Consider the following 13,202-nt stretch of genomic DNA (forward strand, 5'->3'; position numbering starts at 1 on the left):
GTGCTCATGATTCATTATGGACCATCTGTCTGGCCGGGGAAACACTATAGACAACAAATGATGGTTTTAGTGGAAAGGAACAGTCTAGACATGAGAATTTATCAACGGACACGCACACGCGTACAAAAAAGCCATGCATGGAGTCTTCTAGACGGCGTGTAAGAAGGGGAGACGAAAGGGGGATGAAAAATGGAGGCATGGTTGGGGAAAATATAAAGGCTTTATAGACATCAAGACAGGCCAGAACGTCTGTTCATCACCAGAGAGGCACTGAGCCATGAAAGTGTTGCTCAGAGAAAAAGAGAGTGAGAGAGTGAAGGAGTGTGTGTGCAGTAGAGTAAAAGAAGAGAAATAAAGAAATACAGAGAGAAAAGTGAATGGAGGGAGGGAAGGAGTGATGGAGGTGGCGGGCAGCGACACGCTCCCTGTGGTGTGATGGAGAATTCTGGAATGTCCTCGGCGAGGCAGAGGACCCTCTCCTGCAGCGACTTCTGGTTTATGACCCGGGCTTTTCTGTAGCATCTTTTCGATCTGTGCTGACTTTAGCCTTTCCTTGTCACTCTGTCTTCAGGAGGCAGCTAAGCCAACCTTCCCAGGGAGGGTGCTCTTCACTGGGGAGAAATAGAGATGGGATTGCTCCAGGGTCGCCCTTTTCCTCTGATGCCAAATTGTGCTGTTGAAAACTTCCTGGGGTGTAAATTGTTCTCTAACCTGTTTGCATCTAATTCTTCTGTGAATGCTGCTATTTTTGGATGTTATTTTTGGATGTGCCACCATTCTTAGGACCACATACATAATAGCCAAACATATGAGTTCAGTGGCTTTATTTGTAGTTTGGAATGAAACCATAAGTTATCATACCCTTAACCAAAGTAAATTAATGAAGTTGTATATTTTATTCTAAGCCATAGTACAACATAACATGTGCAACACTAATGTGGTTACACTTTATATAAAGTGTATATTACACTGTTTCAGTTGCTTTGTTGCAAACCCTTATCTACTCATACAGTAGTTATATAAAGCAATATATAGTCATGAATAAGTCTTCTCTACTTAGCAACCTACCTGGTATCAAATGTTGGCCTTTGATTTTTCTGGTTGCAGTCAAGATACAACTTGAGGACCGTCTGCATTTCTGTTGCTCTGTCAACGTAAGAGGTGTCCATTTACTGATCAGTATCAAAGAATCATCTGTTCTGAAAATGCACTAAGAATGCAAGTACAGTGCACTGTTGGCATTGCATACTGATTTTATGTAGAAACATGACACAATATGCATTTTTGTATGCTATCATAGTTACTCCTTCAAAATGCCTTACTGAAAACCACATAGATACCAATCAAGAAGACATGACATTCATTGTCACTAAGTACCTACACTCCAAAGAAACCTTAATGCCCCATCTCTGTGTTAAGCTAATTACAACAACATTTTCATTGTGTTTATAAAATAAGCATTTACATTTACAAAATGTTTCAGAAATTATCATCATCACAGACAACCATTATAGGCATATAATAATCTCCCTAATCAACATACATTTTAGCAGTCCTCTGTTAAAACAAGTGCTGCATAGTCTAGACCAATTACCACAGCACAGTCCTGTTACGTCTAGAAATACCTGTATGATTGTCTACTTCAGCGGAATAAACTAAATGCGCTCATCTGTCATTGTGTTTGCGCTTCTTTTACAACCACATCCTAATGGATTCCCTTGTGGGCCTGCCGGCATCTCCGCTCTCTTGAAAGGAACGTGAAGCGCGTGCGTCACCGCCCAGCAATTTAGTACCCAGGGGTCGCTGGTAAGTCAGCTGAATGAGAGTCTAGCAGGACAGTGACTTAAGAACAGGATTTAGGAGTTAGTCCCTGAGTTCAGAATGCCGTAGTTGGCCTGCCCATGTTTATTGTTAGTAAAATAGTAGCGCAACAGCGGATGTGAGCTATTTTAAAACTATAACTGTTTAATGGCGCCTGTTGATTCCGAGACTAAAGTTCCAGCATAGCTGTCATGACCAAAATAACAAACAAGGCATTCAAATTGGGATGACAGCATCCGCCAACAATAAATAAACATGCTGGCACACGAAATACCTTATAAATAAAATAAGCCCATAGGCTACATGCTGCAGTCTATAAGAAACCGTTTTGACCTGTCTCTTTCTTAGGTATGATAATAACACTCTGTCTCGACGTGAGTAGACACTTCTGTCTAAGTTATAACTAATATACAAACTAATTGTAGAAACATTTACGCCTAAGCTATATGACGAGCCATTGCGCCCAATCAAGGTGAACTCGCAAGTTGCGCAGGCCTTACTTCTCAATAACCTTTTTTTCAAAAGTAGATTCTGATACCCGATCAGTCATTGAACTTCTATAGGATTTTTTGAAGAGGCATGCCAAACTTTTCAGGGTTCAGCCCTACATGTGTGTCCCAATAAGAAGTCCCATTCCTGACGTCATGTCTGCTTGAGATTGGCTGCTCGAGTCTGACACACTAACTCCTGCCCTTACACACACGGGGAAACTTTTTAAAACAGTTTTCGATCTCATCTGCACACTCGATAGGCATATAGCAGCCTTAACATCTGCTGCCCAGCTCCGCATCTCTGGAATAAGACGCTGCTCTGTATAGTTTTCTCGCGCGGTTGTAGCGCTTTTTTGTTATTTTGGTTTTCACCTTTTTATTTCGTCGGAGTTTAGCCTACTGTATTTAGAATTGTAATGGTCTCTTTTCTAAAGTTTGTGTGGTATAACATGAGCGAAGAGTAAATGACTACTTTTAGGACTACTTCTACCGTACTTTTCCCACTTGCGTTAACTTGGAGTTAATACATTTTCAAATATCCCCCAAACGGACATCGCATTTGTAATCAGCTTTCAACGTCTAACTTTTTCCTCTGCAAAAGTTTCTCCTCGTAGGATTCTAAGAGGATCGTGAATGGATATGGCTTGGATCAGATGGAACCTTTTGTTTTCCATAGGTTTGTTAATTTCACCGGCGTTTGTATCCATGGATCAGAGCGGCTTTAGGAGATACTACGTGTTGCAACCGGGACCGAGCGGTACGGACAGGGTGCATGTGAGCTCAATTTCATCCCGCTCAGGAGCCGCGGGACAGCCGCAAACCTACAATGTCGAACTGACGGCCAGCTTCGCCGGCGGCCAGGTTCGAACCCGCAGGATGGGCAGTCAGGCGACCCAAAGTATCCCGCTCCGACAGGACACACAGCAACAGTTTACGCAGCAACAGATCGTCAGACATACAAGTCAACAAGTTAAAGTATCAGGGTAAGGAGTAGACTGCAGTGAGTTTATTTTTCCTGCGAGTGAACGTTGAAACTTTTGTGTCCCACTTCTACCGGTAACTGAACGACTGCATAACGCTCTACAAAAATAGGCTACGTTTCTATTATAGTTTTCTGAAAGCTACACATAACTTTCAGCAAATAGTCAAATGCATTTACCATGTGATTCATAATACATTTATGTGGGCAAAGTGACCGATGTAATGATCAAGCTCCCAAGTTCAAGTGCTTTAGTTAGGCTACTGACATTGACACTCTGTTCTCCTCTGAATTTCTAACCCTATATATATATAAATATATATAATATATATATATATATATATATATATATATATATTTACTAGCTATTAGCTAATTAGCTATTTTCTGTCATACATATTGTAACAATATTCTGCAACGTACATGGTAGAAACAAGTTGCATGTATCGGAATGATTGGATAAAGGAAACAAACAAAGCAATATAAAACTCCACCACAACCTTTGATTATTTTTTGTTGCTATAATTCCAAATCACCATTTTTATTGGTTCACGTTTCCATCTTTTCGAGTTCTCCGTGCTGTTTGTTTTTACCAGCGTGGGCTCAGTTTGCAGGATGCCACTTGCAGCGCTGAATGTAGCCTAGTCTCCGCGCTATGATTATTACTGTGGGAACCATGCCCAGCGGAGGCCACAGCCACCCAGAGTTCACCCAGAGAGAGAGAGAGAGAGAGATCAGATGAGAGCCCAGATCAGGAACCAGAGCCACTACAGGGAGGTGGCTCTGTGGCCAGCTGGTCAGAAGAGGCCACCAGCATTGTTTGTGTGTGTGTGTGTTGTATATGTATCAGTGTGTCTATAATTCATCTAAATGGGTGTATTTAATTTATAAGTATGTGTATTGGTATGGTTATTTGTGTGCCTGTGTGTGTGTTTAGTTGGTGTTTATGTGTATAGCTCGCCCGTGTGTGTGTGTGTGTTTGTGTTTGGGGACTCGTCTTTCGTATGCATCTGACCATGTGCTCTGGTTGCTGTTGCAGGGTGAATGTCTGTGGAGGGCAGTGCTGCCACGGATGGAGCAAGGCCCCGGGATCGCAGCGGTGCACCAAGCGTAAGTAGGACTAGGCCACCCCAGCCCCACTGCCTGCCAGATAACACACACACACACACACACACACACACACACACACACACACACACACACACACACACACACACACAGGGGGCTGCCAAAAGAAGCTCTGCAAGTCTGCTTTGTGACCTTCACTGAAGTTTCCCCCCCAGAATTCCTATTCTGTTAATGATAGTACTGTCAGGTAGGTCTTCACCATTGTACCCCCAGGCATTACTTTTTAAAGCATTGTGTTCCTGTTTGTGTCTGTGTGTGTATCTTTTGTGTGTATGTCGGTGTGTATCAGTGGTGTTTGTGTAATTGGGTGAGTGTGTAATTCTGTGTGTGTGTGTGTGTGTGTGTGTGTGTGTGTGTGTGTGTGTATCAGGTGTATTTGTGTGTGAGAGCATGTCTGAATTACAGCCTAGTATTTATTTGAAATGAGTGTAATTTGCACTGGATTTGCATCCATTAGGGCTGAGCGTGTGGAGGGCAGGAGGGAGGGAGGCAGCTCTGAGGGCCACCTCAGTGTCAGTAGGTACAGTACCTGCTGGGCCTGGCCCCGCACACTAAGACTAGCCACAAGACTCAGCATCACCTTCAAATGACTCCTGACTCCTTTTTTAAAAAAAGGCTCCTCTAGGCTCCTCTAGGCTCCTCTAGAACCTTCTGAAATGCCAAGTGCACACGTGTCAGAGTTTAGGCTGTGGTCTTAACAAATATTAATACTGACAGATATGAGGGCAACCCCCCCCCCTGTCCTCTAACTCTTCAAGGAACCCTAAACACCCCCTCCAACAGACACACACAGAGACACACACACACACATACACACACACACACACACACACTCACACATTCTCTCTCTATATATATGGCTGCTTTTATAAATAACCCGCATGCTGGCAGAAGCAATGCCCACCTGTGAACAATAGCAAGATTGTCGGAGGTGGACGGCTGGCTGGTGGAGGGTTGCAGCGGGGCTGCTAGCTCAGAGGGCTAGCCTAGCAGCTAGCGTGGGTTAGGGGCTGAAACAGAGGTGGAGAGGGAAGGAGGAGGAAGAGGAGGAGGCTATGCAGAGGTGTGTTATGCCTTTTGGCTCAGGCACAAGGAGAAGAGGGATCAGTTTCTTCTCGGGCTGTGTGGTACTCTGCCAGCTGAGTTATATAAGAGACAGACAGCTGTGTATGTTGGACAATCTAGCCCCCCCCACACTCACACACACACCAAACACACACAAACACCAGAGGGGAAGTTCTGAGGTGAAGGTTTTGTCTTGAGGCCCCTCACTGTATGTGTGTTTAACAGGCGGAGAGCAGAGAGCAGACTCCTCTGTACTCTTGCCTTGGGTGAAGGGCTGGCCCGTAGAAGGAGCCTTGTGTGCGTGTCTGGGTGTGTGTGTGTATATATATGTGTGTGTGTGTGTGTGTTGGTTTGTGTGCGTGCCTGGGTGTGTGTGTGTATATATGTGTGTGTGTGTGTGTGTGTTGGTTTGTGTGCGTGCCTGTCGATGTTGCTGTTGGCGCTCTGCGTGTCAGTGTTTGTGTGTTTACAGTTTGGGTCTCCCTCCACTTGGTCACGCGTCATTAAGTGCACTGAGTTGGCCATGTAGATGAGAGCCTTTTGTTGGCTTCTTCTTGTTCCACTAAACTAACCCCCCTCCTAACACTAACACACACACACACTCACACACTCACACACACACACACACTCTCTCCGTCAACACTAACACAACCACCACCTCCACCATCACTAGCAGAGCCCCCACCCCCAGGTCACAGGCAGGGGCTCACTGACCCTCTGTACGGTGAGCAGGGAGGCTGAGAGGGGTGATGAGGTGTGTGTGTGTGTGTGTGTGTGTGTGTCGAGGGGAGGGTGGGGGGTTGCTAGAGAGCAGGGCACCAGAGAAAGAGCCCCTTGTTTACACGGGCAAAGGAAACGCTTAGCAAGGCCTTTGGAGGGGAACCAGCTCCGAAACATTCCTTCGGCAGCGAAGCCTTTTATTTTGCAGCGGAGTGCCTCTTTGATTGGCCTCCGTCCTCCGTTTGATGTGCGGGACCACCAGCCAGGGCCAGGCCTGGGTTACCCAGAGTGGCAGCCTTTTGAAAGCTCTTAAATTTTTCGATGAAACACAACGTGGGGTTTTTGAGGGAACTCCACTCGGCTCGGGGCTCGGAAAAGCTCGGAGATTTTTGGCTCTCCAGCTGCTGCCGCATGGTGAGTCAACGAGTTCACCGACGTGTGCGCACACGCAGTCAGGCAGTGCGGCGCATTTCCCCATTAACATCGGCAACGGCTGAAACTATACTTTCTTCCCAGTTTCGAAGCACGATATCTGGTAGTTTATGCATGCGCAAACAAAAGGGGACGTGAAGAAGGATCAATCTCTCAGCAGGCGGGCTGCTGACAGCGTGGTGGATGAGAAATGAGCCTCTCCTGCTTGTAGTTTATGACATGGATGCCATTAAAAGGATCCTGGATGTAAAAAATCTCTACTTCTTTGGCCTGCGGGCGCTCTCAGTGTGATTACAATTAGTCCACGGGAGCGCTCTTTGTTTGTCTACAGCTCACAGTGCCAGGATTTAGTGGCCACACAGCTGATGAATAGGGGGAGGCAGAGCACACACACGTGGGCCTTTTCTGTCACCTTTTTCACACCTTTAGTTTTTCCTGTATGGAGCAAAATTATGATAAGTCATTTTTGTGCTGCACTCTGTCATGTGCTCTCTCTCTCTGTCTCCCTCTCTCTCTCTCCCTCTCTCTCTCTCTCCCTCTCTCTACCTCTCTCTCTCTGTCTATCTTTCTCTGTGGATTCCCCTATATATCTTGTGCTCAATTTGTTTTTCAGCACCAATTCTATGCTTCCTTTCACCTCGCGTGTCACGGAAGACAGACCAGGCCGTAAATTCTCTCACTAAATGTTTAATGGAGTTTGATTTTCAGCCCCTCACCCAATTGCTATTCAGCTCTTCAACCTCCACCAACACCCCACCCCCCCACCTCTCTTACTGAAAGTGCTAACAAAGGGGATTCTTAATAGAAATACATTTAGTTGGTTTTGGCACAGCCCTGCTCACGGCCCATGAGTCCGTGCATAAAGTCCTCTTTCAGGTAGTCTGTCAGCTCCCTCAACCCCCCACGTGCCTGTGGGCGGACTCAGCTCTTAATATTAAGGGGCGCAAATGGACGCTGTGATAACTGACCTCTCTGTTCTTGTCCCACACCACCACCACCCCACTCTACACCACCCCCCTATGCAATGATATTAAGATTGGGATTGGCTCCACACAAACCAATATTGCATAGTGTTACCTAAAGGTCAAAAACAATGGAGGTTCCATTTTGGCTTGCTTTCATTGAGCTAAGAAAGGCCTCTCTAATATTGATCAAAAAGCAAACTGACTCTCTGGTTGGATTGAGGCATTGATTTTTATTTCTGTTATTAGTAAGTTACTCTTTTAGAATAGATTTGCTTTATTTCCAATTTTCAGAGAAGTCTGCGAGACTCAGAGCTGATATGGGGCTCAATGGCCATGAATTATTTTCTTTATTGTGCATATGAGAGAGAGAGCTGGTGCTTTTGTGTCCTGTTTATCAGTTGCGAACGAGTCTTAGAGAGTTGTTCTCTGACTGTGCTTCATTTTGTTTATCCATCAGGGGGGAGTTTTCAGAGTCGATATGAGGTCATATGTTTAACGGCCCATCGTAATCAACTCTGATTAAAAATGAGATTATACGGAGACGTTTGGCGCATGCAGAGATTCATGCAGAGATTCTTTTTGCGCTGTCCTCTCTCACTTGTGGAGAGGGCTGGGACTGGATTTGGATGATGGCCGATGAGCTGAGTCCATGTGTCCTCCACAAAGTGGACTTGTGGGAATCATCCCAGCTGATCTCTTAACACGCGATTAGAAACAGCTTCAGATAAGCCCCCTGTCCTGTCAGATTGTCATCAGAGCATCTGCAAAACAGGCTGATTTAGTGCCTGCACGGGGTGGATCATGCATAAAAAGTGGAATCGTGGCACGCTATGTGTCATTTCAGCAATGCTCAACCTCAAACACTCACCACGGTTATATAGTTCTGCTGTCATCTGTGGATTTATATGTGGATTGACAGATTTAATGTACATACATGTAAATGCCTTATAGATGCCAGAGGCGCTGGCAGGTTGAGATACAGGTTTAGCCCCAAGCACTTCACGGGATTGAATGTGAATGGGTGCTCTGTTATTTGCCAGGTTTGCAACAATTGACAGTGACAGTGACAGCTGACACACACACACACACACACACACACACACACACACACACACACACACACACACACACAATGGAATTCACACAATGTACGTGTTTGTGTGTGAGACACGCTTTTCACCTTGGATACCCATAGATTGTGAGCATGCAGAACAGTTTAGAGTAGCCAACTCTAAACCAGTATTAAATGTATTAGTAAGTTTGTTTTGTTTATCAGTGGATGGCTCAGAGTTCGTGGGTGGGTAGCTAATTGGGAGGAGGGCAATAATTTGATCTCTTTGATGAAACTTTTAATACATGCTAAAGGATGTATCTTGTTTATAATCAATAATAAATAATGATCCAAAGAGTAACTACCCCCCCTCCCTCCAAAACAAAAGGAACAGAAAATGAAATGGAAAAAAGAGAATTCTAAAAAACACTAATAAAAGAGGAAATCACTACTCTGTTAGTAGCTGTATTCGATGGCAGTGCTGGGTGGAGGAAGGCGTGCAGTGCAGTGCAGTGGCGTGGGTTGGCAGACTCCTGAGCGAGGTGGTGATCACAGGGCCTTTGACATGCCGCCCAGCCAGCCAGCAAGGCCCTGCCCCTGGCCTCCCCAGCCCAGCCCAGCCCAGCCCAGCCCAGCCCAGCCCAGCCCAGCCCAGCCCAGCCCAGCCCAGCCCAGCCCAGCCCAGCCCAGCCCAGCCCAGCCCAGCCCAGCCCAGCCCAGCCCAGCCCAGCCCAGCCCAGCCCAGCCCAGCCCAGCCCAGCCCAGCCCAGCCCAGCCCAGCCCAGCCCAGCCCAGCCCAGCCCAGCCCAGCCCAGCCCAGCCCAGCCCAGCCCAGCCCAGCCCAGCCCAGCCCAGCCCAGCCCAGCCCAGCCCAGCCCAGCCCAGCCCAGCCCAGCCCAGCCCAGCCCAGCCCAGCCCAGCCCAGCCCAGCCCAGCCCAGCCCAGCCCAGCCCAGCCCAGCCCAGCCCAGCCCAGCCCAGCCCAGCCCAGCCCAGCCCAGCCCAGCCCAGCCCAGCCCAGCCCAGCCCAGCCCAGCCCAGCCCAGCCCAGCCCAGCCCAGCCCAGCCCAGCCCAGCCCAGCCCAGCCCAGCCCAGCCCAGCCCAGCCTCGGGCCCCGCGCAGCCCAGCCCAGCCCAGCCCAGCGCTCCAAAAGAGCCGGCCAGGCCAAACAGAACATGAAAATATTTCACTCCGACGGCAGCACAGAGAGAAGAGAGAAGAGACGAGAGAGGAGCTTGCTTTGCATTTGTCATGAAGGAGCTCAGCAGACGACCCAAAAAAAGAGGAGAGAAAATGGAGGGAGACAGAGAGAGAGAGAGAGGGGGGGGGTGGAGGGAGGGAAAATGAAGACAGCGTGATGGGCTCAATAGTTTCATGAAAACCTCTCCCTTGCTACTTTTTTCTTTCTTCTTTTTTTTACTTCTGTCTTTTTTTAAAGTCTCTGTGCTTTGCGTGTCTCTGAAGGACGACCTCGTTGTTGAGAAGCACACACTCACACTCACTCGCACACACTCACACTCACACTCACACTCACACTCACACTCACTCACACTCACACTCACACACACACATACACATACACACACACACACGCGCACATGCAACAGCCAGATGATTATGTGGATAGGCTTACAAAGGTAACTTTGTGCTGCAGCTCATTCTCTGCACGCTGAAAGGAAAATGAAGGCTACACTGGCTCGCTTGTGCTCGTCATCTGAGTGTGTGGAAATAGACAAGCTTTATTAGAGACAAGCTCTCTCCCCCAGAATGGGACAGGGCCCTGGGCTTCATTAGAGACGCAGACCCAGGGGCAGGGCAACAGACGCACAGCAGTCCAGCAGCACACAAATGGCCCTTTCAGCACGTCCGAGCCGCACCTCGGAGCCCCCAGGTGTGGAGACGCACGACACGATGTCCTGCTGACCACCGAATGTGGTCTGGTCTTTATCAAGTGGGCAGAAAAGAGTGATGCTGTGAAATCCCCCCTTCCCTGGGACTCGAAGCGTACAACCCCAAAGCAAAATTCCTTTGTGCATTCACATTCTTTCTCTCTCTCTCTCTCTCCATCTATCTGTCTATCCTTGTCTTATATGATATTAATCTCCCCTTCTTTGCTGAAGCAGGGTTAACCCCAAAACTAACCTCTCATACTGTATACCCTCATATTCTTTTTCTCTCTCTCTCTCTCTCTCTCTGTCTTTCTCTATCTCTCCATCTCTCTTTCTCAGTCACATCTCAGTGTCTCTCCCTCTCCACCTTCCTTCCTTAGCGTTCCTTCCTTTTCTGTAGGTCTGCTGGAGGTATTTGTCTAGCCTTGGACTGTGGGCTGTATGCATGCATTCCATGCATTTCTGAGTCATCACAGCTCACTGCTAAGAGCAGGCAAGCACGCAGGAGAACTTTCTCTTCCTCAGCCTGAGAGAGAGATAGAGAGAGTAAGAGAGAGAACAACAAAAGAAAAGCAGGAAGAAAGAGGAAAAGGAGGGGAGGAGAGAATGTGCACCAGAGACCCTGAGTGAAAAATGGAAAAGGTGGCATTATTGATAAAAATGTCAGGGAAACGGGTGTAAATGACAAACAAGATAAATGGGGGATGTTTTGCAGATAGATCGACAAGGATGGACGAACAACGCTTCTCCCTCGTCTTCATCTACAAGTCTCTTTTTATATCCTCTGTGGTTGCTGACACAAGCACTCTGGTATCTTGCTTATTTCCTTAGGGATGTGAGGATATGTGAGGATATGGGAGGGGGGGTCATATTGGACAGTATCAGAAGATTCATCTTTGGTGGCATTTAAATAGCCTACTGTATCAACATCTTGTGCACTATTTGTGAAAACGCTTTTTCTCTTAAATCGACTCCGGTTTCTGGCACAGCAATCCTGCCGGCAAGGATAAGATAAGATTTGATCGAAGGTAACAAACTTTTTAAACAGCGCCTTCCATGATACAGTAAATCTGATAAAAAAAAAGATGCATAGGTGTTGTGCCAAGAAAAACGGAGAAAGACAACTTGGAGAATGGAGTCAGAAGCCAAGAATCCTCCATCTTTTTTTCAACAATGTTTGCTTGTTCTTCCCATTCCCCCTCTTTCTTTCTTTCTCTCACGCTTCAGTGCCCTACCTGCTGTTCCAGAGAAAAGCAGAGATCTAACAGGAGAAAGAAGGTGTAGTCTAAACTACGCCATGTACTACGGATACGGGAGGAAAACAAGAAACAATCTCGGCCATCTCCTTACCTGAGCCTGATGCCACGCGGTTGTGAAATGCTGACTCCAGCTCAGAATGTAGTTTAGTCAGGAGTAAACACTGAGGGACACACACATGCTGCAATTTAGTGTAGAGGTGAGGAGCAACTGAATAGAGAGGAAAGTAAATAAAGATGTGCGTTGGCGGCTCACCCCGTGCCAGAATGTTCCGTGGCCTCGGCGAGCACTCCTGCAATCAGCCGCCTTATCAGCGGGATCTCGGTGCTCGTGAGTTTGACGTCAGTGGCGGCACCGGTGCGGTTGTGTTCCACGGTATCTGCCTCATTTCCATCAGTGTCTCTCCATTAGGAGAACATCTGCACTGACCATATGCTTCGCCGATGGACGTATGGGTTTACCAGGGGTGCCCGACTGCCCGCGCATCTGGTGCTGGGCCCGCGCCCGCCTGCCCCACCCCGGGAGGTTTGTCAAGTTACCGTGCTGGCAGTAGCCGGCTGGCACGGAGTCGAGGCATGATCCGGACCAGACTAAATACATGCAGCGCGGAGGGCAGCCCAGCGCACAGAACACAGGCACCTTTTTGTTTCTTCTGTGCCGCACAGATGTATGCATTGTAAAGAAAGGTTGGCGTGCGCCAAAGTGTGTGTGTGTAGGTGTAGGTGTGTGCGTGTGTGTCGATACGTTTGCATGTGTGAGTGCGTGCATACATTCATATGTGTGTGTATGTACGTGTGTGTGTGTGTGTGTGTGTGTGTGTGTGTGTGTGTGTGCATGTATGTGTGTGCAAATGTGTGTTTCTGTGTATGTGTGTGTGTATGTCTGTTTGTGTGTAATCTGTGTGTGTGTGTACAAATGTGTTTGTGATGACTGGATGAGTTACAGTGCTGTACTAAAAAGACTACGTCTACAGGTTATGGAGTCTTTACCTAGCGTCGCATTTAGCCGTTAGCAGTAAGCTGTTATTCAGTCACCCCCCCACCCCCCGGGTGTGGACCAGCTCCAGGTGGCCAGAGGCCCTGTCCATGTGCTCAGTCTCAGGTGGACTTTCATGGAAGCACTCAGACGCGGTCAGTCCAGTCTGGGTGATTAATGGGCCTCTCTCCAGACGCCACTTAGATCAGCATTCGTTAGTTAAGCCCCTGGCCTCCCAGAGAGGAGCAGACAGCAGGCCGGGGCTGGGCAGAGCTGGGCCGGGACTGGCACGGACGTGGGCCAAAACTCCCCTGGATGCGGCGCAGGATTGGCTGCTATCAGAGTTGTTGTTTTTCACTTTACCGAACAGTGCACTTGTGTAGTGGTCCCAGACTGTAAAAGGTGGACAGTAGTGTGTGTGTCTGTGTG

The 13,202-nt window shown here is 47.7% G+C and overlaps 1 protein-coding gene across 5 annotated transcripts in view; it reads left to right on the forward strand.

Moving 5' to 3' along the window:
- Positions 1–2,577: 2,577 nt before the first annotated feature.
- ltbp1 (latent transforming growth factor beta binding protein 1) overlaps positions 2,578–13,202 on the forward strand; it is a 128,722-nt gene continuing 118,097 nt past the window's right edge. For all 5 annotated transcript variants that reach the window (XM_048269439.1, XM_048269442.1, XM_048269441.1 and 2 more), the window contains exons 1-2: positions 2,578–3,295; positions 4,331–4,401. In XM_048269439.1, the coding sequence (XP_048125396.1) occupies positions 2,946–3,295; positions 4,331–4,401 (421 nt within the window). In that variant the 5' untranslated portion in view covers positions 2,578–2,945. The remainder of the gene's footprint in view (positions 3,296–4,330; positions 4,402–13,202) is intronic.

The sequence above is a fragment of the Alosa alosa genome, chromosome 18 (assembly GCF_017589495.1).
Source record: "Alosa alosa isolate M-15738 ecotype Scorff River chromosome 18, AALO_Geno_1.1, whole genome shotgun sequence".
In the NCBI taxonomy this organism is placed as follows: Eukaryota; Metazoa; Chordata; class Actinopteri; order Clupeiformes; family Clupeidae; genus Alosa; species Alosa alosa.